The sequence below is a fragment of the Physeter macrocephalus genome, chromosome 7 (genome assembly GCF_002837175.3).
Source record: "Physeter macrocephalus isolate SW-GA chromosome 7, ASM283717v5, whole genome shotgun sequence".
Lineage (NCBI taxonomy): Eukaryota > Metazoa > Chordata > Mammalia > Artiodactyla > Physeteridae > Physeter > Physeter macrocephalus.
In genome coordinates, this window is record NC_041220.1 from 142,157,335 (window position 1) to 142,185,281 (window position 27,947).

Below are 27,947 nucleotides of genomic sequence, written 5' to 3' on the forward strand. Positions count from 1 at the left end.
CATTTTGTTATAAAGCAGAAACTAACACACCACCGTAAAGCAATTATACTCCAATAAAGATGTTAACAGGGCTTCCCTGGTGGCGCAGTGGTTGGGAGTCCGCCTGCCGATGCAGGGCACGCGGGTTCGTGCCCCGGTCCGGGAAGATCCCACATGCCGCGGAGCGGCTGGACCCGTAAAAAAAAAAAGTATTAAAAAAAAAAGATGTTAACAAAACAAAACAAAAACAAAGAACAAAACAAACAGACAAAAGATACAAAGGAAGAATGCTCCAATCTCCCATAAACACCACTTGGGTGGAAAAACTAGATGGCGCTGTTCTTATTAAACAGGCAAATAACAGCGTAAACATTTGAGTTTATCTTCTTCCTACTCAAAGGGTAGGAAGTTGATAGAACGTTTATCATCACCTGCTGATTATGTAACTCCATCACCTGCTCTGTTTCAATCTGCCTCTCCTCAGCCCTGATCCAGACTCTCTAAGGAGCTATGGGAGCTAGAAGTTTCAGACATCATGTCGCCTAAACTCTCTGTTTTCTACACAAGGAAGCTGGAACACTAACAGGTTAGGAATGACTTGCCCAGACTTTCCATTTAGTAACTACTGCAGCAGGACCGGAACCCGATTTCCTTCCTCCTGGCCCAGCGTGTCCCCTCGTAATCCCACGGGCACCGCTTTATACCAAGGATCAGCAAACTCCTGCCGAGCATGGCCACGTCTGCTGGTTTCAGGACTGTCCTGCTGCTTTTGCCCGGCCATGCGGAGCTGAACGTGGCGACAGAGAGGGGTCGTCACAGTGGAGAACATGTGGTCTGCCAAGCTGAAAATGTTCACCATCTTGCCCTTCGCAGAAAAGTATGACCAACCCCTGCTTTAGACAGTGGACAGCATGAAATAGGAACCAGCCACTTCTTATTTCACAGATCCATTCCTACAAATCAGCAATCCTCAAGTGTTTTTAGTCTTTACATCCTTCGAAGTTACTGAAGACCCCCAAAGAGCTCTGGTTTACGCGGGTGTTTGCTATCAGTGTTGACTGCATTTGAACTTGAAACTCAGAAATGTATTCATTTTTATTCATTTAAAAATAATGGGAATAAAGCCGCCATATTTAAGCGTAGTTCTATAAAAATTAACTATATTTTCCAAAATTAAAAAAAGTGAGTGAGAAAAGTGGTAGTTATACATGTTTGTAAATCTATTCAATGTTTGGCTTGAGAGAAGACAGCTGGATTCTCACACGTGCTTCACCATTCAACCGGTTGCAACAAGTTGTTTTGGTTGAAGCGTGTGAAGAAAATCTAGCCTCCCGCAGATATCCAGCTGTAAAAGTGAGGTGTATTTTAACAGCTTTTCCAGGTCACGGTAGACATTCTTTGAGGCGACACCAAAACTCGACAAGTGGTAATTTCTTAATGATTAATTGCCATGTAGAATCTCAAACTGTATCAATGAACTTTTAGTCCTCTTTTACATGAAAACCCATTCGTTTCTCTTGCTTGTGGGATGGACCTTTTACCCGTGCGTGACTTATGTGTACCTGGCAAATGCACGCACTTCACCATACTGTATCAAAAAAACCACACTCAATATCGCCACCAATCTTATCAGGAAAGTCTGAGTACTGGGAAGCTGTCAGCTCACAGTGGCAGATCCAGATCTCCCCAAATTCTCATTTCTGAGGGCAAGCTCAACGCCACCGCAGGCAACGAACCCTGCCAACCGTTTTCCTCGAGGTGAGAGGCTCACTCGGTTCATTTCTGAAAACGTGTCTGCAAATACCTACATCTGAATAACCGCAGTTCACCTGTTAATTGTTCTTTCAAGTAAAAGTGAAAAAACTGTGGTGGGGTTAGGGAGCAGCTAGCTGAGTCAGCAACTCAGTCTTACCAGAGCGTTTCGTCAAGACAACGTGACAGTTCAGTCAATGTAAGCGCTCTGTGTGTCCTGCCCATTATGTAAATGTTACAAAGACATGTCCTCGAGAGATTTAATAAAAATATCTACTCTCTGGCCCTTCACAGAAGAAGTAATAATTTTACTGCTTCATCACAGACATCTTTTTTTTTTTTTTTTTTTTTTTTCCCTTCTGGCCGCGCTGCTCGGCTTGCGGGATCTTCGTTTCCTGGCCAGGGATCACACCCGTACCCCCTGCAGTGAAAGCGTGGCGTCTTAACCACCGGACGGCCAGGGAAGCCCCCATCACGGACATCTTAAGTGAACACAGCATCTCCTTTTACTACAAGCGCGTGCCAGCGGCCATGGACACAGCGCGGTGTGGAGTGGCCATGGACACAGCGCGGTGTGGAGTGGCCACTGGGTCCTAAGGCTCCTGCCGATCTATCCCCTCCCCCCCCGCCCTGCTGCTGCTGTTGCACCATCGATGCAAATGTCACTCTAGCGAAGAAGAAAAATAATTTCTTAGCGTTATTATGAGAACAGTTTTGACCTTTGGGACTTCCTGAAAGGGTCTTGAATACCCCCAGGGGTCTGTGGACCACACTTTGAGGACTGCTGCTATAATTTTCTTTGCCATCATTACGTTAAGGAAATATTCATGGTTTAAAAGAACGTTTTTATATATAACAGCACTTTAAAAAAAAATCACATTTGAGTTTTAAAAGTATATGATTGATGGCTTTGAAAACTCAGTCGTCACTACAGCAATATGTTGAATTATTTATGCTTTATAGAACTGTTCCCCCCTAATACAGGGGTCAGCAAACTACAGCCCACGGGTCAAATCTGGCCCACTGCCTGTGTTTGCAAATAAAGTTTTATTGGCACACAGCCATGCCCATTCATTTACGTGTGTGACTGCAGTAGCGGAGCTGAGTAGTTTTAACAGGGAACATTTGGTCCACAAAGCCAAAAATATTACTATCTTGCCTTTTGCGGAAAAAGTTAGCCAACCCCTGTTCTAATAGAAACCACAGATGGTTGAAATGCCAAACATTTCAGCAAAATGTGGGTTAATATTATACAAAAAGGAGAGTCTTCAGCTGTTTTTTTTTTTTTTCCCTTGAAGGCTATACACTTACATAAAAGGAAAAGAAAATTAGGGGAAAAATAAAGTTGTTTAATTTCAGTGCTGTTTCGCACGGCAGTGGATCTTACCAGAAGGTTTGCTTGGCCGTCTGAATGACATTCGCCGACATCTCCACGTCTATGTAGTCATAGTGCAGGGCCCCAGGGTCTGTGGAGGACCCCGTCTCAGCCAGCAAAATCCCAATCCACCTGCCCATGTCTTCAGAAGAAGATGCCTGTTGAGGTGAAGGGGGGAAAAGTGCATTTTACTTAAGTAACAGTAAAGAGTTTTAACATTTTCATTAAAATGTCAAAAAAGAGACAACATAACAGGAAAGGAGGTGGAACACGAAGCCCCTGAGGATGTAGACGACAGCAAGGAGGCAGCCACGGCCTGAGCCACGGGATTAACACCGCGTTCACTCCAAGCCTTAATGCGGAGGCTGCGTAACGGTTATTCCCAAGGAAATAAAAACCCGAGGTCCTAAGGTGCCGCCCAATTATTTTGGGGAAAGGCACTAGGGTGGAAGACATGGAAATTAATGGGATTATTTAAATCTCAGCTAAAAGAAGCTGTTTAGAAAGGCTCCTTAATTTGGCAACAAAATCTGGGGAGCAGGAGCCCCTCCAACCACAGCTGCTTAACCTGGAAACCACACCAGGCCACGGCCCCTGTAGCTCACCAACTCTGGTGACCAGTAGCCCTTGCTGTGGTCTCCTAAATGGGCCTGAAATGGCAATTTTATTTCCCTGATTAGACGGTACAGAATATTAACCTACTTTCACTTTCATATCAGTTGTGTTTATATAGGTGTAATGTTTATAATCGTCGGGCTGCTTTGTGCATGTTATTTTTTAAGATGTTTGAAATGCTCCCCGGATGTCATCTGCCTAATTTGCAAATCTGAAATATATCTTTAAGATTTGGTTCATTAAAATTTTAAGCCGTCCTTCTTATGTGATTTAGAAAATCAATTACATTACATTCATAATGGTATTTCAAATGTCTAAATACTATTGGCTAGTCAACTGTGTAAGTCATATTTAAAGTTTAGGGGAAATTGAGCTCTCAAATGTGTGAGTTAACTGAATGTCAAAGAAAAAATAAATATTTAGCTTTTTGCAAAAATTACAAATTTTTATATAAAGAAAGATCTGTAAGTTTAGCTTCAACACTTAAAGAAAACTGGGTTTCATCATTATAACCTTGATGAGTTGAACACTGATCAGAATACAAGTAATCATATATACCCCATGGCAGGCACCAAAAGCTCTCGGGAGGAAGAGCCACTGACGAGGAAGAAGTTGTTTTTTGTGTGCTGATAGAATTGGCTACTGATACTGTACAAGCAACAGTATCATATGCGGCCATGGACAAAGTGAACGGATTCCAATTACATGCCTTACGGACAGTAAGAACGTAATCGATGTTTGCTAAATTGAAATGAATTGATTTGAGTGCTTGGATAATAAAAAAAATCACAAATATGTCCTCTTCACTGGTCTTTTCTCCTCCCCCAAACGAAATCTATGTCAATAATGTACCTACGACTGAATCTATAACCATGCATCTATAACTATTTCATTTAAGCATTTTTAAAAGTATGTTCACATAATATCTAAGATGTGGTTGATACTATTACACTGTTAACTGTTTTCTTCATTGTTTAAGAAATTTCCTCGTAGGCTTTTAAAAAATAATAACTCTGTGGTGTTGGACTAAAATTAGAAGTATTAGTTACGATCTTGTGGCTTTTAGTATATAAATAGGTATACATGCAGGTGTATACACGTATATATGCATATACATGTGCGTAATATGTATAACATAGAAACATGCCTGAATATACGTATGTACAAACATACACATACACACCATTTCCTATGACTACTGAAAAGGCCTAGGTGCAGTGACACCCCAGTAACTCTGAGCACAGCTTCTACCCAGATCCTGGTTTCTAAATACCATTATCCACTAGGAGTCGTCCACTAAGAGCTCTTCGGAACATGGCTGATTCCAAGAGGCCTGGGGCAGAGAAAAGTACAAGATGAGCCTGGAACATCTTGTTGCATCACAACATGAGGAAAGAGCTCAAAGAATGAAGGGGACCGTGGACTGTGGTGTCTTTATTACAGCGACATAGCAAAGGCCACATGGCCCGAAGGGCTTTCTGCTGACCAACTCTGTTCATTTGACGAGGATAAATCATGACAATAAAGGATTATAATCACTGATTAAAACAATAATCTATGAACCCCTGCTGATATATATATAAATGAATAAATAATTAATTGAGAGAAAGGGAAACCTTCCTTAAAGTAGATATTAACTAATAAGTGTAGAAGGAATAATGGAATTAGGAAGTCCCCATGTAGCAGCTGTCATTTTGATAACTGCATCAGGCAAGAGTCATTCACGGATGCTAAGAATTAGTGGGTGAAATTGTGAGTGAGAAGATATTGAAAGAGTCTCAAAGAATCTTCCCACATGAAGCTTATTAAAGACAAATGGGAAACACAGTAACTTTGCAGCGGGGAAGCCATGCAGACATCCCTCCCACCTGAGAGATCAAAGTTAACATCACCAGTCGTGGGACAAACTGACGGGCGTACCTGCTTAAGTGATGCAGTGCCAGACACACCACTGCTTCCACGTGCCCCTGCCAAGCAGGCCTACCCCAGATTCGAATTTCAAGGAAATGGCAGATATGCCCAAACTGAGGGACCATCTACACAATAATGGTCTGTACCCGTCCCAAGTATCAATGCCATGAAACCAGACAGAGAAAGCCAAAGAGACCGCAGCTGAATGAAACACACCACCTGGGGTTTCCTTCTGCTGACAAGGGACATTATTGGGATAACTGGGAAAATCTGATTAAAATCTGTAAGTCAGATAACTGTATCGCATGAGTGTGAATTTCCTGATTTTGATCATTAGACAGTGGTTTTAGTAAAGAAATACCCTCATTTTGAGCAAATTCACACTGAAGTGTTTAGGGATAGAGGGGCAACACGTCTGTAAAAGGTTCTGAAAAAATTTACACAGAGACAGAGAGAGAGAAAGAGAGAGAGGGAGAGAGAGGGGAAGAGACCATGCAAGGGATATCAAACATGGTAAAATGTTAGTATTTGGGGAATATGGGTGAAGGGTATATGGAATTATTTGTACTAGTTTCACAACTTTTCTGTAATTCTGAAACTATCTCAAAAGTTACAATGGTCTTAGAAAAAGTACAGAATACAACTTTACTGGTCGGATCACTGCATTTCCTAACCGATTCAGGCAAACTCTTTGCTTATGTTGGAACACTGAGTGTGGTTACGTGTGTGTGTGCGCGCGCGTGTGTGTGCGTGTGTGCGTGTTTGATTCAATAACTGGAATAGGGAAAAGGTAATGAAACACAACCACCATTTTTTGGGGACGTGAGGCTGCACCTACAGGGCTGGGAGCAAAGACAGGACAGGGCCCTTCTCACCCAACTCCCCCCTGCCCCTCCCCACGGGGGCTCCTGTCACCACCCGGTGTCCAGGCCAACGGCTCGCTTTTCACCCCCGAATCCAGCGTGTGCCTTCCTGTCCTCGCAGCCTCTCTCAGATCTGCTGCCAGAGCTCTCACGTGACACCTGAGTTGTTTGCATCGAGAGTACAGTTTCCTTATTTACGTTTCTGGCTTTTTTCCACTCTCATCCACCCTACAGCTTTCAGCCCTCATAAATGCTTACAAAGCACACCGACTCTAGCCCAGTGCTCCGTTTTACAGACAAATAAAGAAGCCGAGACAGAAAAACGGACTGGGTTGTGATCAAAGTCTGCAACAGGACTAGGACTGGGGCCCAGATATCCTGATCCCAGCCGGGCCCGGCCTCCCTTCTGGGAAGTCAGCCACTAGGACGGGCTCGGCCCTTCGACCTGTTATCTCAAACCATCCAAACCATCGGGCAAGGAGCCCTGTGTGAGAAAGAACCATGTTGTTAATCTCTTTTTGTCCCCACCAAAAACAAGCAGTCTCTGAAACTAACTCCTATCTCCTACCAAGACCTTCTGGGTTGGCTAATGGGGCCCCTTTGATCTTGGTCACAAGCCCATGCCCTTTCCTTCACTGGTCAGTAACACTGCAGTCGTTTAGATTAGGCTCTGCATCTGATTAATTTAGAACACACATCAGCCACGCCACCAAACCCAAGATATCCTCATTTCTATCAGCTGTGTAGCATAAATATACTTACATGTACTCCGGAAATTCTACACTCTGATATTTGTGTATGCATGGATATATATATATATATATATATATATATATATATATATATATATATGTATGCGTGTGTGTCTTTGTATCTTAATCATGATAATGCTAAGCGAAACAAAAAAAGACAAAGGAAAAAAGGTCTGAATTAATATTGGGGAGAAATAAATTAATCACAGACGATAAATAAAAATTTTAAATTTCAAAAACGCAAGTTTTAAGTGTGTAGCTAAGAAATTAGTTTTAATTGCCTTTTTTTGCTTTTGTGAATCGGGAGGTCTGAAAAAGCAGCCAAACAATAAAATGCGTGCAAAGCCAAGGGTTCTTAAAAACCAAAGGTGTTCTTTTTGTTCTTTTGTAATCTGGCTCTCTGGCCACTGTCGATAGGCAACTGGTAGTCAAAAAACACCTGCTCCATCTGTGAAGAAGCCCAGAACATTCCAAAGGACAGCTTGAAGGAAATGCCACCAACTCAGAGGCAGACCATGGTTAGGGGAGAAGTTTTACTGGAAATTTTAAAACAAGCTGTTTTGTGGCCACTTTTAGAAAGCAATCTACTGCCTGAACTTCCACGCAAACACGAACAGAGAGGATATCAGACAAGGAGGTGACCTGGCAGGCAGTCTGCCGTGGACACCGTGCAGAGAACTGGCTGTGCCGTCCCCACGGCTGGGGCCCCTCGGAGAAGAAACGCGGGACACGTGGGACGGGACAGAACCAAAGCCGCCAGCAGCCGGCGTGAGGAGCTGGCGGGGCGTCCAGGCGGACCCTAGAAGGCAAACCACCGCGGGCGAATGCCCCGCGGCAACTACCTCCAACACGGCCACCTCCTGGCCGTTGCGAAGCAGCCGGAACGTCAGGGGGTGTTTGGAGTCCAGCCCCGGGATGACCTCGCAACCGCGGAGTGGGATGGAGACGACGTGGGTCTTCAGGTCGGCCCTGTCCTTGTGGAGGATGAGCTTGTTTTCCTTGACGCGGCACCAGCGCTCCCGCCAGCGGCTGTTGGAGAGCACGTTCAGGTAGCCTGCAACGAGAGCAGGCCCGTCAGTCTCCCCAAGAAGGATGCGCCCCAGGAGGCCGCCAAGATGGAACGAACCCCGCACACAGCACGTCTGCGAGTGCAGGCTCCTGGGAGCAGCGAGAGCCGCCACTGCGAGATGACTGACCTCCATCAGCTCTGGGGGCTGAGACAGGACAGACCACCCAGGAGCCCGAATGCACCGTGCGATGCGGGCTGAGGACCGTCTAGGGGAACCCGGAGCTTGCCCGGTGTCCGAGAGGTCACTGAGCCATCAGTGGCTGGCAGGAGAGACGCTATGAGGACACACTGCCGTCCTCAAATAGCTGAAGGGACCTCACCCAGGAAAGCGTTCGGGTTCATTCCAAGTAGCTGCAAATGACACCACCAGGGCAAAAGTGACAAGACAGGCAGATTTTGGCTTAACATGAGGAATAAAACTATCTGACAATGAGAGCTCTCCACAAAACAGGCAGCCTTGGGAGGTGGTAAGTTCCCCACCACTGGAAGTATTCCAGCAAATGACGGCAAATCCTCGGGATGAGATTCCTGCCCGGAGGCCAGAGATGGCCCTCCTCGGTGCCCTCTGACTGGAGGATTCTGTCTGACTGCTAAAGTCTAAAAGCATGTGGAATTTCGTCATCCATGTCTCTGAGGCTGCACGACACCCTCAGTGCATTACGGATGGAAGGTGATGGAATTACAAGAAGAACTGTCCTCATTTTTTAAAAGAGGAAATCGCCTCAAATACAAGAAACTGATAGTTTTCACTTGTCACAAACATACAGCGCATTTTTCTGGAAATAACAAGGCATGACAAACAGATTTCACAGGGCGGCTGTGACTTCTGACCCAGTCCATAATGCTAGTAAGACGGGGGAAGTGAGTGGAACAGCGTATAGAGTCCAGGTCAACAAGGAAGAAGTGAAACAAGGATCCCTTAAGTCATTTGGCTGCTCTTTCGAGTCATACACGCACATACACGCACACACACACGTGTGCAGCTCAGTAAATAAATAAGTAAATAAATAAAATCCTTTCTGATCCTTTTTTAAATGTCTTTCCAAAAGGGATTTGGACGACGCCTTTTGCTTCTTTTCTGTTCTACACCTTACACACTTCATTAGCAATGGATAAATGCTATAAAGGCAAAAACCAAACGAAAACAGAACCCCAGGTAGGGGTGTTAGAGGGCCCTGAATGATGCTTTCTGTTTTATGTATAGACATTACTATACATAATAGCTCGATGAATTCACTAGGAGAATGCTTATAATACTTAAATGTACGTTCAGGTGAATGTAAATCAGTTCTACCCATATATCCTAAAGGGTACCTGGGACGAAAACTTCAGTTTGGGACACAAGTTGCCATATTTGTAAAATTACAGAGAAAATGGAGAAGTGAGCCCATGAGCTCAAGTGCCCGGGACCTGAAGTTCTCTGTGTTTTGCACAATTAGGAGGGACTGGAGGCAGGCGAAGACAGGCTGGAGAAGCAGAGTTCAGAAAAAAAGGAGGAAGCTCACACCCTCATCTTCTTCCTTCTTGTTCACGGCTACCCGGCAAAGACCGACCTGAAGCTCTTTTGACAGTTAAAGATGGAAGAGAAAGAGCTGCTGTTTTCATTCTGGGAAATACGATTTGTAAATGACATAGTTCTGATACACTTATTCTTTTTTTTTAAGCTCTACTTAAAACATATAGTCAAATATAATATCTGAACACCTGAGTAACAGCTATTAGAACTATTTAGTTAATATCTCCGTCTGTAAGTCATTAATCACGCTGAAGGCCCACATCTTTGGATTTTTATGAAATATAGCCGGCAACCGGCTCCATCGTAAGTACGTTCCGAGCATGAATGGACACACGCGGCCTATGGACCGTCTGACGGCGTATAATTAAGAAGAAATAAATGGAAGCATGGGATGACTTTCAACTAAGTTAGTCTTCCTGGGCTCACAAGGTCGACGGGCGAGTGAACAGTTTGTAGAAGGAAGCACTAAGGCCCAGGGCACTGATGGACGTGACCGCTGGGGCTGGCAGAGCGGAGGCTTACGTGTGCCCTGGGGCGGGTCCTCACCTGGGCCTTAAGGGGTGGGGGGATCCCTTCAGGCCTGGAGAAGCGGGGAGCGTGGTGAACTAAGACCTGAGACGTCTAGCGACCTGGTCACAGAAAACCTCGGAAGCTACTGTAGGGGCCTGCCCCTGTTGCAGAAGATGGCGGGGGTCGCAATGGGGAAGGAGATGCCAAAATGTTTATTGAGGAATGTAAGCACATCTGCCTTCTCAGTAACAGTGAGGGGATTCCTCTAAACTTCCACAGGACTTCTGGATCTTAGAATTCACCACGTGGGTGCACCTGTCCCCAGCGCAGGGGGGCCGCAGCTTCTGAGTACGGCTCGGCCAGCCACGCGAATGACGCATCTCCTGAAGAGGGGAAGGTGCTCCTCAGGTTTCCTTCCCTGACCGAGTCACCAAATGCCATGGGTTTCTTGACACGTGAGTCACAAAAGGAACGATTACATTGGACAGATCCACACTTTAGTTAGAGCAGGACTTCAAAGGAAATTACCATATTTTAACGCCTTTCTCATAATGAGTTCCAGTTGCCCAAAAGGGAAAGGCAAAACGAGAATCACGGTGGGTAACAGGCTTGTTGCTGTAAACAGCAAACGCCACGGAAACAAGCCCCCATCTGGCATTTGGCCTCCCCCGGCAGGCTCACCGCCTTCTCCGAAGAGGTGGCCGAAATTCCTACTTTCTGGGTAGGGACCCCGGATGAGGGAGAGACCACGCAGGGACACGGCAGGCAGCTCACCGAAGTACCCTGGAGTCAGAGAGCAGGTCCCACGTCCCCTAATATTCTTTCTCCCCACCACGACACGGCTAGGCTGTGATGGAACCCCGGCCGACACAGGACCCCGTCAGCCCCGAGACGATCAGCCTGAGCAGACAGCCACCACCAGGTGGCGCCAAAGAGCAGCCGGGCCCCCTCGCAGGCTCGCCGGCTCGCCTGGGTCAGGTCAGCGCCCTGCTCATAAGGCGATTCCAATATCATGTGATTTTCTGTTTGTTTGCTCCCACCTATCATGTTACGGCGAGATGTTATGGTATCGTGACCATCTGGGAATTTCGGTTTGATGTTCTGAGGTTATCTCTGCTCGGAATTCTAAAGAAAGGACCCTAAGGCCTCTTGCAAAAGCTTGGTGACAAATGCGTGTGAGGTTTCATGAGGATGGCCTGAGGCTGACCAAACACACACAACCACAGGAGGAGGGGACAGATGTGAACGCTCCCGCGGTCAGCTGCGTGGGGACCTGGTGCCTCTGGTCCAGCAGCTGCAGACGAGCAGGCAGGGCCGCCTGGCCGAAGGGGGGCCCCACGTCCACTGACTTCTTCTCTAGGACAGGAAGGGCGGCGTCTCCTGTGCTCTGGTCACACTTTTGTGAGGACTTTCACTGAATTGCTCGTCTCATCTTAGCCAGCCTCAGACTGTGATCGGCTGAGAGGAAAGGGGCTGAAGAGAGCTGATCCCCGCCCGAGGCACGCGCCCTCCAGCGGGCACCCAAAGAACCCGAGACACCCTTGACGTGGTGAGTGACATCGAGAAGGCGTCCCTCCCCCTTGATTAAATGTCACCTGACCTTTTGTCGGGTGGATTACGGTAGAAAGGGAGGGGCATGTAACTTGCCCGCACACCCACCACAAGTCCTACTGCCGAAAACGTCACAAAGTCACTGACCATTAGCGCCAGAAGGGGCCCCAGAAATAACCGGAAGGCCCTTCCAACTAGCCCAGGTCACCCTGCCTCGGGAAGCCCTCCATCCTGGCAACTGGGGACCACTCCTTTCACTCAGCTTCTGTATTTCTATTATCGATCTTATCAATGCCACTCACCTGGCATTGCCCTCATGTCAGCTCGACTATGTCTGATACGCTTAGGTTTTTCTCAGGTGAACAAATGAATGATAATAGCGACCATTTGCTGAGCATAAATTATGAAGTAGGCAATGAGCTTAATGTTTCATGATTTTATCCTCAATTCTAAGGAAAAGAAAGTAGTTTAAGCATAAGCCTGTTTCACAGGTGGGGAACCTGAGGCTCAGAGAAGCGTGCGACTTGCTTAAGTTAATTCATTCAAGTAACAAGTGTTTACTGAGCTGCTATTATCCACCAGGCTGTGTGCTCAGTGCTGGGAACCCAACTGGTGGGTGAATTCGACCTGCATCTTAACCCAGTAATGAGAGGAGAAAGCTGGACAATTCAGTGAGACAAGATTGTTAGAGGCCCTGCACTGACTGAGCACAGGATGATACGATTAGTCCAAGGTTTCAAAACTCCCACGGGGTAGCCTGCAGGGATCCAGAGGAGAAGAAGGTGGACAGTCGAGAGGCCTGGGGACGAGCCCAAACAACGGACAGAAACGGGCTGGGGAAGAGAGAAAAACGTGAAAGGCATCTCCTGATGCCTTTATACGGTGACAATACTTCCGGAACTCCTGAGCACTGGAGATGGGAAAATAAAGGACCCATCTTTGCTTAGGGGTTTGTGTGCAAGTCTCGGATCATCTTGTCCAAGTGGCTGTTTGGGGAGTGGACCCGGCTGGTGCTAAGCGCAGCACCCGCTGGCTGAGGGCCCGAGAGAGGGGTGAGAGCCAGGCAGGACAGGCGGAGCGGGGGGCTGGCGTGGGCGCCTCTTCCCACCCCGCCTGGGGGAAACCCGCAGAGAACCCTCTCCTACCTGCCGGCATTTCTCCTGCACACCCACGGCCCCAGCTGACTGGGCTGCATCTCCCAGAAGACCTGGGATTTGGACTCAGCTTCCAGTTGCCCTGGGGACGCTCTCGTCTGTGCCCCATCCGCTTGGCACGCAGGGCACGCTGGGCAGGATGGGGGTCTTGGGCCGTCATCCAGCTACTTTTCCTGCCTGAGACTTTGCAGCTGTCCTAACATAACTGAAGACAGTCACTCTCCCACCTCGATTTTTCTACAGACTCCTCCCCCGTCCCCTGGCCCAGCAAAGAACTAGATGACAATTTTAAAACCTTGTGGACAGAGGATGTTCTCTTAGTGGAAGTGAAAGATGTCCACTGAGAGCCTGGCGGAAACCCTCAGGTGACGACGCGGGGCTGCAGCTGCACCAGGCCTGCTCCCTGAGCAATTCCACTGTGCCTTCAGGCCAAGTGCCCACACGGCTGTTTATCAGGAGTCATGAGGGTGGCGAGCCCTGGGGGACGGCAGGGGGATGCGCGAGGCCTGTGCTTCGGGACAGCGACAGGGTTGGCCAGCGGGCCTGGCCCGTCCCCAGCTGGCCGTGTGACTCAGGGCAAGTCCCACGACCTTCCCGAGTTCCGTGTCCTCACTGCAAAATGAGGGGTCTGGACCACAGTTGCTAAGTTGCCTTCCATATGAATGTTTAATTGTTTTCCACGAAAGAACCTCTATTTCCTTCGCTAACCTAGGGCAGTTTTAAGAAAAAAAAAAAAGAGAGAGAATAAAAACTAAAAAAGGAGTTCCCTTTTTGTTGGCTAATTCCCTCTTTCCATTTCTCACCCCTGACTCCTATCTCCTCTCCAGGGCTAATGCCAGAGGGAAACAACCGCAGATCACCCAGTGCCGTGAGCCGCTCCAGGGGAGGCAGAGGGCCGCAGGCCCCTGGCATCCACAGCTCCCCTGCAGCTGCCCTCCCGCCGGGGCTCTGTCCAGCTGGCTCAGCTTCCGCAGGGTGGCTGTTCTCAGTGGAAAGAGCGTCAGTCAGCGTGTTTCTGTGACCCCACTGCCGTCGGACCAGGGGCAAGTTCACGACCTCTGCATGCACGGGGGCTCCCAGACCGCCGGCCTCCATTTGGGGTCACCATCTCCCCTCCCAGCTCAACCCACAGGCGGCCGCTTCATGGGGGCCTCCCTGGGATGACACCGCAGCCCCGAGAGGCCTCGACCACTGCCCGCCCAGCCATCTTCCGCTCCACGCGCACTTCTGCACAGCACCCCAGGGGGGTTACTGTGTCACCAAAAGTCTATCACGACTTCCCAGGATCACACGTGTGAGGAGCTGCGAGTCCACCCCGCCCTCCCCTCAGGAGGCCCCCCACCCCAAGCCTACCTGCCCTGCACTCCACAATCGACCCTTCCTGCCCGCTGGCACAGCTCTGAGCTCACGGCGCCCTTTCAGCACAAGCCACGCCCTGGGACGCGATATGGGCCGGATAAATGCATGTCTGCGTGTGGGCCCAGCTTAGGCAGCATCTGAGTGCTGTTATCTCCTGGCGCCCTCAGTAACCCCGAGCCGGGGACAGAAGAGACGCTCAATGAGAGAGAGAAAACAGAGAGAGAGAGAGGTAAACAGCGAGCACACATTAAAGGCAGTACGGGACTGACGTGCGATGTGCGCCCTGTGGTCCGCAAGGGAACGTACAGCCCATTCTTGTTTTTCTTAAAGGGTAAATTTCCATCTTTCAGCCTCTAAAGCGTTTCTCCTTAAAGGGGTCGCACGGTTCTCGGAAACGCGGTTGCCTGGGAAACACTGCGCATGTACGGTCTCACTTGTCCAGGGCGGTGTTCCCTGAGGTGCCTGCGGGCGAGTCACATCCCCGCCAGGCTCTCCTGCGGCCCCTCTCGTACCCCCGCCGTGTTCGGGATCAGAGCCGGTCACCACACGTTTGTCTCCGTGACCCCCTGCCTCGGGCCGCCCTTCGGGCGCCGGACTGGGTGAAGTGGGATCGCAGGAGCCATCTGGTCATCACGCCCCCCCGCCCCGCGGACGCAGCCCCACCGCCAGCGGCTGCCCGGAGAACACTTACTGGACGAAGACCCATGAGGGGAGGGGTCAGCCGGCCCGACTGGACTCGAGGCGGAAGCTTGAGAAGCGGAGCAGCCCCAGAGAGTTGAGTCGTGTGACGTCAGGCCAAGGGAAGGGGCTGCCAGGGACCCTGTAAATGCTCTTACGCACCTTACACACCCCCGTCCGCTGGCCAACCAACCGCCCATGCGTATGCTTCCCTTTAAAGATGCTTAAAAGGAATTTGGGGGCTTCCCTGGCGGTCCGGTGGTGAAGACTCCGTGCTCCCAAGGCAGGGGGCCCGGCTTCGATCCCTGGTCCGGGAACTAGATCCCGCGTGCGTGCCACGACCAAGAGTTCCCATGCCGCGACAAAGGAGCCCTTGAGCCGCAGCTAAGGAGCCCGCCTGCTGCAACGAAGACCCGGTGCAACCAAATAAATAAATATACAACAAAAGATAAAGTTAAAAAAAAAGGGATTTGGAAGAACCTCATGGGATCAAAGAGAGAATTTGGTTTTGGTTTTGAGAGAACTTCAGAGATCATCTCAAACCCCTGCAAGGCCTTCATTAATAAGCAGTAAACTGTAATCCATTCTCCACAATTTAACTGATCACAAGCCCAGTGCAAAAGAGCCCAATCACTGAGACTTAGAAGAACATGATACAGAGGTCTCCCCGGAGAGGGTCTCCGCGTGCTTGGGGAGAGGGCGCAGATCTGGCAACCCCACGCACCCCCGTCTTACCACAAGTAGGCACGTCTTCCTCCGCTGAGGAGGTCTGCTCATCTGTCGACGGCTTTTTCTTTCCCAAACCGATGATCTTGGTGATTTTTTTCCCAGTAACTTTAGACACAGTTCCCTTGGCCTCTGATTTGGAACTTTTTTTCCTCTTAACTGTGAAGAAAGGTGATGACAAAAAAGCATGTTTCAACGATAGACTTTAACTGAAAAGAAACATCAAAATAAAGCATGACTCGTGGCCGATTTTCTCTCCCCAAATTCCTACTCACTGAGCACCTGCCGTGCATCAGCTACTCGTCTCGATACAAGAGAACAAAGCAGAAAACAGGCGCTCCCAGGAAGCTTGTGTTCCACGGCAGGCTGAGAACACACACACACACGCACACACACGTACACACGTGCTTGCACACACCCACACACACCCCTGAGGGAGGTCGGATGATGGAAGGGCCTTTGTAGACCTAAACTAGGGTTACGTGGTACAGTGACCGGGCCGTCAGGAAGCAGAGGAGCTAAGTATCAGTACAAGGCAGCATCTGTGCAGAAACCCCAGGGAAGAGCCATCCGGGCAAGAAGAGCATCAGCTAACACAGAGCCCGTGACGCTGGAAGGAGCCAGACATGTCTAGAAACACAAGACAGGCTCGGGCAACCTGGCTTGCACAGGGAGGGGTCCGGCAGGTGAGGGGAGCAGGGGGACTCAACGAGCCTCCACCAGCCCCTCACTGACCTGTCAGACTCACACGGACTCCACCCCATCCGGAGCTGTTAGACCAGCAGCCTGCATTCCAGACCCATGTGTTCTGTTCGGCCTGCAGTGCTAAACCGTATGCACAAAACTCATGAATGTTTTGCGTGAAGATGAATGACTTCTGGCCTCCCCTGGAAAACGGGAAGGTCTGGCAACTCTGAACCCACATTTTGGTAAGCAACGGCGGGTGGGGACAGGGCCTGAGAAGCCGCAGCCGTGCGCCAGGACCTACGTGCCCGGCTGACGACGGTCCCCGGACCCCAGCCGACTGAGCGCCAGAGGCCGGCTGCTATCCTGTGCCTGACCCGTGGCGGCAATCTGCCCTCTCCAGCTCCTGCGGGCTTTGTCTACGACCTCCGACAGAATCACAGGGGTGGGGACCAGGCGCAGAACCAGAGTGGATGCTAAGGGTGCGTCCAGGACTGAGGGACAAGACCCTTCCCACCAGAGCACTCTGGGCAGGTGAGCTGTCACCTGAGGGCTGCTCTGTGCCTGGTGCTGGGGCCAAGGGTCTCGCTCAGCGTGGTTGGGCTGGGAGGGCCCTGGAGGGACCCACAGCATCCGGGCCAGACACCATCACCTGAACCCCCGAGACCCCCAACAGCCCCTGCTCGGTCCTCTCCAGAAGGACCCCTCACCCCTCTGTAACTCAGAGGGTGGCACGGACCTTTCGGAAAATGTAATGAAAGTCAAGAATTCCTTCCCCACCCCTCTCCCTGTGGACACAGAACATGCACGAACATCACACAGGATAATTCCAGAGGAAGAGGATTCAGGGATGCGAGGTCATAAACTATGGGCCTCATTCCTAAACCTACCCTCTAAAAGCGTACGCCCTCCCACCTCCTTTCTACCATACCAGCTGCTCTCAGTGGGGGGCGGGGAAGCCGTCCCCTTCTCTAGTTCCACTCTGCCACCGGCCCCACGCCCACGGAACAAGGCCAGCACGCACCCACCCACGCCCGGGCCTGCCTCATCTGGGCTCTGCGGATCTTCCTCCCCCCACCCCACCCCCCGGACTCAGTGAGGTCCCGTGAGGCCAGTCACTGTGCTTGAACACTTATCTCCTCTCTAGAAAGAAACGACAGTTAACCATGTCTGAGGCAGGAGGTGCTACATTATAGTTTTAAAAAGAAGCCGCACTAAATTTCAGGGTAATCAGCACTACGGACTGAATGTTTGCATCTCCCCAGAATTCACATGCTGAAGCCCTAACCCCATAGTGTGGCTGTATTTGGAGATGGGGTCCCTAAGGAAGCACTGAAGGTTCAATGAGGTCTTAAGGGTGGGGCCCTGATCTGACAGGATTGGTGTAGTCGTGGGGAAAGGCCACATGAGGACACAGTGAGGGGTGGCCGTCTGCAAGCCAGGAAGGGGGCCCTCACCAGCACCCAACACTGACGGCACCTTGATCTCGGGCTTCTGGCCTCCAGACCTGTGAGAAATAAACTTCTGTTGTTTAAGCCACCCAGTCTGTGGTATCTTGCTATGGAAGCCTGAGTTGACTAGTACAAGCACTTCTATGTTATTTTAAACAAATCAGGTCATATTAGAAACACAGAACACAGGACTGCCCTCCCACCCACTCCTGACACTCTCCCACCGCACGCAACCCCTTGTAAAAGCACCAAGAATCCACTTTAATCTCTTGATCTGAAGTCACATCTCCTCCCCAGCTGCCATCAGACATGGAGTCCAAGGTTGGAATACCTGTGTCATTGATTTCAGTTCAACCAAACCCACAGTGAAAGCAGCAGTGGATGACCTTTCTTAGCTGTTTCTAAAGAGCCTGAAGTTGATCTTTGACCAGAACCCCACTCAAGCTAATAAGCTTTAAGAAAAGAAGATCCCCTCAGCGAGGACAGTCAGTGCCCGGAAGGGACCTTCTGCAAAGCTCAGGAGCACGAATCAGTCCCTCCCTGAATCTCAAAGTGACAAGTGAGAAAGCGAGGCTGTTAGATTTACTTCCGATTTTACTAGGATTTGCTCCTGTTGGGAAAGTACTTGCTGGACCCTGGCTACAAAGAAAGGACGTAATAAAGACTTTTAATTCCTTGAATGTCCACGGCTTTTTTGCAAAAGCAAAAGTGAGGCTGTCCTTGGAAGAAAAAGCCAAAGGATGTAGGAACGTGAGAAAGAAATCACAAGAATATGTTGATACTATTCAAGAAACAAAAGTCAAAATTTAGCACATATAATAGAATTACGACGGAAAATCTAAAAACTCAGAACTCTCAACTCACTGAAGCTGTACAACAGAAAGGCTGCAGAGTTTAAATGGCATCACTGTCAAGGTGGCACGTCGGGGTGGAGGCCATGTTGACAGGCACTGAAGCAAAGCTAATTCGCAGCATTTAAAGCCGTAAATGTCATAAACCCAGATGGTTCCCTCTTACCCTACATAAACGGGAGTCTAGGTGCTTTGGTATTTAGGCAGGTGGGAGGAATATCATCAGACTACTGATACACTAAGTCTACCAACAGACCCGTTAACCTGTGATTAAATGGTACACGTGCTCAGTGCTAGCTGGGGACAGCTGTCACTTCCACACAGATCAGCCCTAGGGACTCAATTCTCTTTGCTCATGTCAGCTGCAGTATCCATAGCAACTCTACTGAATTCGCCCCAAATCACACCATACTGGCTCATTACGTGCCAGGGCCTGACACCTTGAAAGAAGAAATCAGAGTTTTAGAGTCATTGCCTGTGGCTTTGGTCACAGAATCTGGATCGTGTCCATGTACAGTTGACAGTCTAACATTTAGGAGAAACTGCAGGAGTTGGGGATTTCTGGGCCTGACACCCTGAAAGAAGAAACCAGAGTTTTAAGAGTCATTGCCTGTGGCTTTGGTCACAGAATCTGGATCGTGTCCATGTACAGTTGACAGTCTAACATTTAGGAGAAACTGCAGGAGTTGGGGATTTCTTCCATGCAGCCAGCAGAGAAATCTGTCTGAGTCACGACACGGCTGGGATCATGGGAGCTTTACTAGAACTTCTCAACTGCAAACTAATCAAGAGAGAGCAGCAAGGATAAAAGCTAAGGTAGACGGTCAGAATGTATTTAAGCTGTTAGCTTCCTTCAGTGACCATTCATTGGGGGTCTACTATAGGCAAAGCACCGCTGCCAGGCAAAAAGTGTTTGAACCAAGGTCACCTTTACAAAGCACAGAAGGCTGCTCTTGTTAAAAGGAAACAGAAGACTATCAGATGCAGACATATTCACTTACCTGTATATCTAGACATACACATCATTCTGTAGAATCTAATTTCATGCAGGGACACTGGGAGAGGAGATCACAAACAAGAAAAGAGACCAGCCAAAGCAACGCCCGCCGAGCCTCGGCGTCTGAGCAGGAACCCTGAGATTGTATGTTGTTCTGTTTCAGGGCAAAACTTAAAGATAGCCTTCCTGGCTTTGATTACACATAATGTGCCCCGTGAAGACACAGATGATACCTTCCACTGAATAACTTCCGATGGAAAGAACTAAAATTACACTCAAGATACAACCGAGTTAGAAAATCACATGGGCCAAGGCGGAGATCACGACCCTCTGGCGTGAACCTTGAAATATCCCAATAGCCCAGATGATTTAGGCTCCGAGATTCTTAGCGGCCGGGATTGCTATTCGGTTTAAGGCCAGGAGACCTCTGTGTCTCTCTGAGCCAGAAGACACCTGCACCACCCCAGCGACTGAGTGCAATTGAGCTGGGCAGGCAGAACTACTCACCTGGGAAGCACAGAGGCTTCTGGCCTTGCACAGGGAAAACTTTCTCACCACCCACTAACCCCACCCCTCCTCTGGGCCCACACACTGCGCAGGAAACTAGAAGTCAAGCCACAGACTGGGACAAGATGCGTGCAAAAGACGTCTGATAGAGCAGGGGTCCCCAACCCCCAGGCCGCGGACCAGCACCGGTCCGCAGCCTGTGAGGAGCCAGGCTTCGGAGGAGAAGGGGAGCGGCGGGCAAGCGGGTGAAGCTTCATCTGTATTTACGGCTGCTCCCCATCGGTCGCGTCACCGCCTGGATCATCCCCCGCCCCGGCCCCGTCCGTGGAAAAACTGTTTTCCATGCAACTGGTCCCTGGTGCCAAAAAGGCTGGGGACCGCTGTGACAGAGGACTTGTATTCAGAATAGATAAAGAATCCTCAGAAATCAGTATGAACAAAAAAATCCAATGAGAATATGCAACGATAATAAACAGCTGGCAAAAAAGCACACTAAAACATGTTCAACATTGTCAGTCGTAGGGAAACGTGCATTTAAGTCACAATGACACAGCACTGCACACCTATTAAGATGGCTAAAATAAAAAGAAAAGAACGAAACAAAGATGACAATAAAAGGCTGGTGAGAAGGCACACGAATGCCTGTGACAGCAAGAGTCCCTCTCCGCAGTATCAGCCAAGAGAAATGAAAACGTGTTCACGCGAAAGCCTGTTTGTGGATGTCTACGACGGCCTTACTTGTAAACCACTCAAACCTGGAAGCGGCCCAGCTGTTCTTCAGTCAGGGAGTGGATAAACTAACTGGTCCATCCACACTGGAATCCCCTCAGCCTAGAAAAGGGACAGACTACTGACCCACCACGTGGACGCACCCCAAATGCAATACAATGACTGAGAGAAGCCAGACCCAGAAGGTTGCACCCTGTATGATTCCACTTACAGGACAGAAAACAGGCCAGTGGTTGCCAGGGAACATTTTGGGGTGATAGAAATGTTCTACATCTCGATTGTGATGAAGGTTACATGCATGTGTTCATCAAAGAACCGTACACCAAAAAGGGTGAATTTGACTCTATGTAATTTACACCTTTGTAAAGCTGACTTTAAAAAAAAAAGAATTCAGTATTTGTACCCCCATGTCCATAGCAACACTATTCACCATAGCCAAAAGGTGGAAGCAACCGAAGTCTCCATCAATGGATGACCGGATAAACAAAGAAACGAAATGTGGTCCATCCACACAAGGGAATATTATTCAGCCTTTAATAAAAGGAAGGAAATCCTGTCACGTGCTACAATGCAGACGAACCTTGAGGACAGCATGCCGGGTGAAATACGTGACATTAGCCAGGCAAGAAAAAGACAAATACTATAGGATCCCATTTATATGAGGTCCCTAGCGTCATAAAAAATTATAGAGACAGAAAGTAGAATGGCAGCTGCCAGCGGTGGGGGGAGGGGAGAATGGGGAGCTAGTGTTCCGTGGGGACAGAGCTGCAGTTTACAAGATGAGGAAAGTTCTAGAGACCCATGGTGGGGACGGCTGCACAACACTGTGAAGATACTTAATGCCGCTGAACTGGGCTTAAAAATGGTTGAGACAGTAAATTTCATGTTATCGGTATTTTACCACAACTAAAAAAGATGTTTTTTAAAGGAAGGTGAAATAAAGATATTTTCAGACAATCATTTTTAAAAAGATCAGCAATCTGTGAGTCTGGCCTCCTCATTTTACGGATGGGGAAACTGAGGCTCACCAAAGAGGAAAAACTTGCTCACAATCTCGCTCTCCAGCAAAGGCAGCGTTGGGACGGGCACGTGGGTTCCCGGTGTCATCATCCAAAGCTCTTTTCTCTGAAAATCACATCTCCCAGCAAGATGCTGGCGGCCCCCCAATGCAAATTTGTCTCAGTGATAAACCAGGTGAGGAAGTAACCTGCTGTAAGTCATAAATTAAAATATACGCAGGGCCCATATCAAAACAGTAGGAGAAAACCTAGGCCATCGCTTGGTAGGCCTGAAAGAAAGACAGGGAGGAACAGTACCCACCAAAGGGGTTTCTCTGGATTTCTGCAAGTGTAACACAGAATGATGACATCTGCATAACTGAATTACCGAGGACATTTTCCATACAGAGTCTACAGACCTGGCTGTAGTGCTTTTGTTTTGGGGTTTTTTGTTTGTTTGTTTGTTTATATATTTTTGGCACGAACAGAACTCACCTTGTTCTTTTCCGTTACACACAGCAGTTCCATTTTCTGTAACACCCTCCCCATCTGAGCTTGGTCTCTCTGAAGACAGTTTCTGTGAGGATCAAAAGATTAAGTTATTCTTACAACGGCCACACTGACCAAGTGATGGATGCATCATGAATCTATCAAAAGTCATCTCAAAAGCGAAAGATAATGTGGGCCACATTCCTAATAATCTGGAGACAGGGCTCAACTATAACACGGACTATATGGTTGGTTTGCTACAACAGCCTTAAAAACATCGAAAGAACCAAGAAAAAGGCCGCTGAGGTTATACTAACACACACTATAGTACCAAGCTTGTTTCAATCAAATCACTTTTTCTTGCAAATAATTTTGAAATGAATATTGGGTTGGCCAAAAAATTTGTCCGGGTTTTTCCGTAACATCTTACGGAAAATCCCGAGCTAACTTTTCGGCCAACCAAATATTAGGAGTACATAAAATATTCCCCCTCACCAAGCCACATTATCCTTCCAGAAATAAATCCTACACCATTCATTTAATTTCCTCCCAGTGTTCACCAATAACTGGGCGAGTGTCAAGTATCTGCTCGTAACAATACAGTCAGAATATACACAGAGAGATGAGTTACTATCAAAGCCATCAAAGGACACAGGGATACCTGTAATTATTTTAATCCTAATATATGGATTTGAGGAGCATAATTCGGACTCTAGGTTAGTATCAGGAGAAGAAACACAGTTCTGAGCAGAACCTCTTCCATTCCAACCAGAGACCCTGTGGAGTCACAGTGAAGGAAATGGCTCCAGAACACCCCTCCTCCGAACCTCAAATTACACCCCAGGGCCACAGAGACTGGCCAGCGGGGAGACAATCAAAATATCCGGATGACACCAGAACACAGGGACACACACGCTCACCTCGTGATAAGAGGTCCAGGCAGTGCTGGGCCAAGATGGCAGGCAGGTGCCAGTAAACCCCAGTGGCACCAGCAAGGGCCAAAGGAAAAGAATTATGGCTTTAGTGGGACCCTAGTATGTGCCACATTCCAGTGATAGAAGGACTGAAAGCCCAGGTCTCAGGCCAGGAAGCACCCCTGGGATCTGGGTCAACAGGTCCGGCCACGCACTCACAATACCACCTTAGAAACCAAGATAGTAAAAGAGAACTGCCAATTCCCGCATGAGTGGGTGAAAGAAGAACCCTGACGTATTGCCGATGAGAAACAGAATAGGATCAAACTTTTAGAAGGTAACTTGCTTAGTCCCATGAATCAAAATCTTTAAAAATTCTATCCTTTGGTCTAGTAAGCCAGCTTCTAGGAATCTTTTCTCAGGTAATAGTCAGAGAAGCAGCAAAGATTTACACAAAAGTGTCAGGTTATTTTACACGAGTCAAAAAAGAAAAAAAAAGAGCCTAGTGGGGGGGGTATATAAATAATAGTTATATGAATTTGATATTATTCAGGTGATGAAAATGCAAACACGCTTGTTGCCTGTTATGTGTTTTCAAAAACCTGGAAAACTGCTAATAGTATAAAGGTTACCTGAAAAGAAAAAAGGAAAAAGCAGCATAAGAAATTTTATGCATCAGATTACCCAAACTGTAAAAGAAACACATGAATACAAAAAAACTGCTTTAAAAACATGCAGAACAGGCTTCCCTGGTGGCACAGTGGTTGCGCGTCCGCCTGCCGATGCAGGGGAACCGGGTTCGCGCCCCGGTCTGGGAGGATCCCGCATGCCGCGGAGCAGCTGGGCCCGTGGGCCATGGCCGCTGAGCCTGCGCGTCCGGAGCCTGTGCTCCGCAACGGGAGAGGCCAAAAAAGAGGAAGGCCCGCATACCACAAAAACAAAAAAAACAAAAAAAAACATGCAGAGCTTTGAGAGGAGCTCTAGACTCCTCAGTGACTTTATCCATCCTATTTCTGGTTCTTTACTTTCTAAATTTTCTGCAGTGAGCAAGCATTAGTTTTGTAATCAGGAAAAAAGAGAAATAGGCCTGCTATGTCACAATATCAGGGTGAGGGTTGTGAGGTTAACTTTATATGTCAACTTGGAGGGTGTTTGTGGATGAAACTAACATTTGAACTGGTGAACTTTGGGGCTTCCCTGGTGGTGCAGTGGTTAAGAATCCGCCTGCCAATGCAGGGGACATGGGTTCGAGCCCTGGTCTGGGAAGATCCCACATTCTGCGGCGCAACTAAGCCCGTGCACCCCAACTGCTGAGCCTGCGCTCTAGAGCCCGCGAGCCGCAACTACTGAGCCCACGTGCCACAGCTACTGAAGCCCACGTGCCTAGAGCCCGTGCTCCGCAACAAGAGAAGCCACCGCAATGAGAAGCCCACGCACCGCAACAAAGGGTAGCCCCGGCTCGCCGCAACTAGAGAAAGCCCATGCGCCGCAACGAAGACCCAACACAGCCAAAACTAAATAAATAGATAAATAAATAAAATAAATTTTAAAAAATAAAAAAATAAATTGGTGAACTTTGAGTAAGCAGATTGCCCTCCACAGTGTAGGTGGGTCTCACCCAAGCAACTGAAGGTCTGAATTAAAAAAATAAAAAATGGGCCTCCCAAGCAAGGGGTGGTGGGGGGCAGTCCTCCCGAAGACTTCACCTGCACCATCAGCTCTCCTAGGTCTCCAGCCTAAGGCCCCACGATGCAGATTTTGGACCCATCTGTCTCCGTAACCTTGTGAGCCAATTCCTCATAATAAATCTCTCAGTATGTATATAATTGTATATGTAGAATTTTATTTTTATTGAACTTTTATGTATATTTTATTAATATATATAAAATTTGTGTACACATACATACATATACACCCCACTGGTTCTGTTTCTCTGGAGAACCCTGACTAAAACAAGAATACACAAAAAAGGATCTGTTCACTGGTAGGGCAGGGGCCAAACAGGGAGAGCTCAGAAAGTTCCTGAGACAGAGGCTACCGACAGAACACGGTGGGGCAGGAAGCCAGGGATCTCCATGGAAATGAGATCTCTGCACATACAGGCAAACAGAGCTCCATCAGGGACAGACAGCAGGAGTGGCGGGTTCACACGCTCTGGCAGGAAGGACTAGCCCTACCCACCTGCTGCGTGCTCACGGCGTCCAAGTACAGAGCAGAGAAGGACAGGAAGCGTCACCCGTCTGTTGGGAATAAACCGCTGGGAAGGTGCACTGACGAAGCACCTGCTGTATTCCAGAAGAACACAGAGCTGCCTGCAGATCTCATGCTGCCGTGTAACAGCAGGTGACCCTGATCATCTTAAATCCTGTGCCACCTTTACAGCCATTCCTGCATCTACAGCTGGGAAGAATAAAACTAACCATGCAATCTGTAAAACAGCTAACTTGAGCTTCGTACAGAGCAGGCAGAGAGGAAGCAGGGCTGCATTATTTTTTTCCTTTTTTCTTTTTTCAACCAGAAGTGCTGAAATATCAGAGGTGTTATGAAAACTTCGAGGAAGGCCCAAGTTAACTGTAAGGTTAATTCCTAGAAAGAAACACGCCCCTTACCTTCTCCAGTTCTGCCTTGTGCACCGGGGAGCTGGACGGGGGAGGACATTCCGAGTCTGCTGGCCCACTGCAGCCGCTGTAGATCTCTCTGACCACCTGTGGTGAGTGCACAAGGGCAGAGATGGTTACACAAGCGTCCAGGCAGAGGCAGGAGGTGCGGAAGGAAAGCCCGAGGGGTCAGAGGCATCTGGATTTAAGCTCCAGGATGCCAGGCACGCGTTTGTTCATTCTTTCACTCATCATTCACCAAATGTCTATCCCATCCTGGTACCGACAGAGGTTCTGGGATACCGAAGGGAACGGTGGACGTGAGAGTCCTGCCCTCATGGGGCTTCCGCTCCAGTAAAAGTTAGATACCACGATAAACAATGAATATCACCAAAAAATGGAGGTAAGACAGCAGTCAGCGCTACAAAGAATAGAAGAGGGTCTTTAACAAAAAGGGGTGGCTGATTTAGATCAAGAGAGGCCTTCCTGGGATGACACATAAGCTGAGAGCTGAGCTCAACGACCAGAAGGATGCAGCCACGTGAAGAACGGGCGGAAAGGGTTCTAGGCAGAGGGGACAAGGTGCAAGGCCCTGTGGTGGATGTGAAGACCTTACGGAAGACCCAGAGGACCACGGGCCAGGAGATGGGCTGGGAGAGGCCAGCGGGAGCCAGGGGATCACTGTCAACTGGCTGATGCTCATGGCCATGGATGGAACGAGCCATCGGGGGGAGGGAGAGACAAAGCAGGACGGAGACCCAGGAGAAGACCTCAAGCCGGTCGGTACATGGCGTGGAGCCGCAGGAGAGAAGCAGCTGGAAGAGTCTGAGCTGCAACGGACAGGGAAGCCAGAAGCAAACCAGAAGAGCTCACCTCCAAGAAGAGAGGGAGCTGGGAGGGGCTGGGCATGGCCGGAGGGGACACCTAGGGAGGAGGTGAGCAGAGAAGGGGCCCTGCAGAGACAGGAGGGGACTGGGCTCCGGAGAAGCAGGGCAGGAGGCAGGAAGGCTGGCGCGGGAGGCAGCAGGAGTCTGAGAAGGCGCCTGACTGCTTTGTGAGGCCAGCACATCAGTACTGGCTGAGAGGCGTCACCTCTCTGACCTCAGCGTCCTTACTAGCAAAGGAAGGCGTATCCACATGACCTGCCTTGTATTTATGGCTGAATGAAGAGAAAACGTGACCCTGTATGCAAGATGCCTCAGCCAGCACCTGCACATGTACACTGAAGACATGGTGGCTGCTGTCACCAGCACCATCATCACTGCCAGCACCTGTACGGTTTACGCTGAGAGCTCAAAAAGGGATCCTGGCCCAGACCCGCAGGTGTCAGGACCATCCTGCAGCACTACTGGCCATCACGGCCACCCCTGCGGCCACCCACTGTCCCTTCCATCCTTCCTGAGCTCCTGCAAGGAGCTGGGCGTGGTTCTGATCACTGGGGACATGCAGCAAACAAAACAGACAAGCTCCCGGGTTGGTGCAACTTACGCTCTGGTGAATGAAGAGCTAGCAGGCAAAGCTTTCAAAATGTCTTCTATTCTTTTTGGAACTAAGCTGCAATTTGGGTTCAACCCAAGTGCCTTCTGAGAAAAAAATAAAAAAGCAATGCCAAAGCCCCAGCTATCTGTGTAGTAACTTTGCAATATGATCTCAGCAGACACATCCAGACTCCCTTGGCTTGCTGTGGGATTGGGATGGGAGCCAGGAACGGGCAGGAGGCCGGGACAGCATTTCCAGCCGTCCTGCTGTTTAGCTGCTCTACGAAAAAGCAACGGACTTAGATTCCCTATATATGTGTTAGCATACGGTATTTGTTTTTCTCCTTCTGACTTACTTCACTCTGTATGACAGACTCCAGGTCCATCCACCTCACTACAAATAACTCAATTTCGTTTCTTTTTATGGCTGAGTAATATTCCA

The 27,947-nt window shown here is 48.8% G+C and overlaps 1 protein-coding gene across 4 annotated transcripts in view; it reads right to left on the minus strand.

The window, feature by feature from the left end:
• AFAP1 (actin filament associated protein 1) overlaps positions 1–27,947 on the minus strand; it is a 73,276-nt gene that overhangs the window by 27,023 nt on the left and 18,306 nt on the right. For all 4 annotated transcript variants that reach the window (XR_008617924.1, XR_008617923.1, XR_008617925.1 and 1 more), the window contains exons 2-6: positions 26,040–26,135; positions 22,523–22,604; positions 15,820–15,969; positions 8,090–8,301; positions 3,119–3,264 (exon numbers count right to left, since the gene is read on the minus strand). Coding sequence is in view for 1 of the 4 variants with exons in the window: in XM_028492345.2 (XP_028348146.1) it covers positions 3,119–3,264; positions 8,090–8,301; positions 15,820–15,969; positions 22,523–22,604; positions 26,040–26,135 (686 nt within the window). In the remaining 3 variants the exon portion in view is untranslated. The remainder of the gene's footprint in view (positions 1–3,118; positions 3,265–8,089; positions 8,302–15,819; positions 15,970–22,522; positions 22,605–26,039; positions 26,136–27,947) is intronic.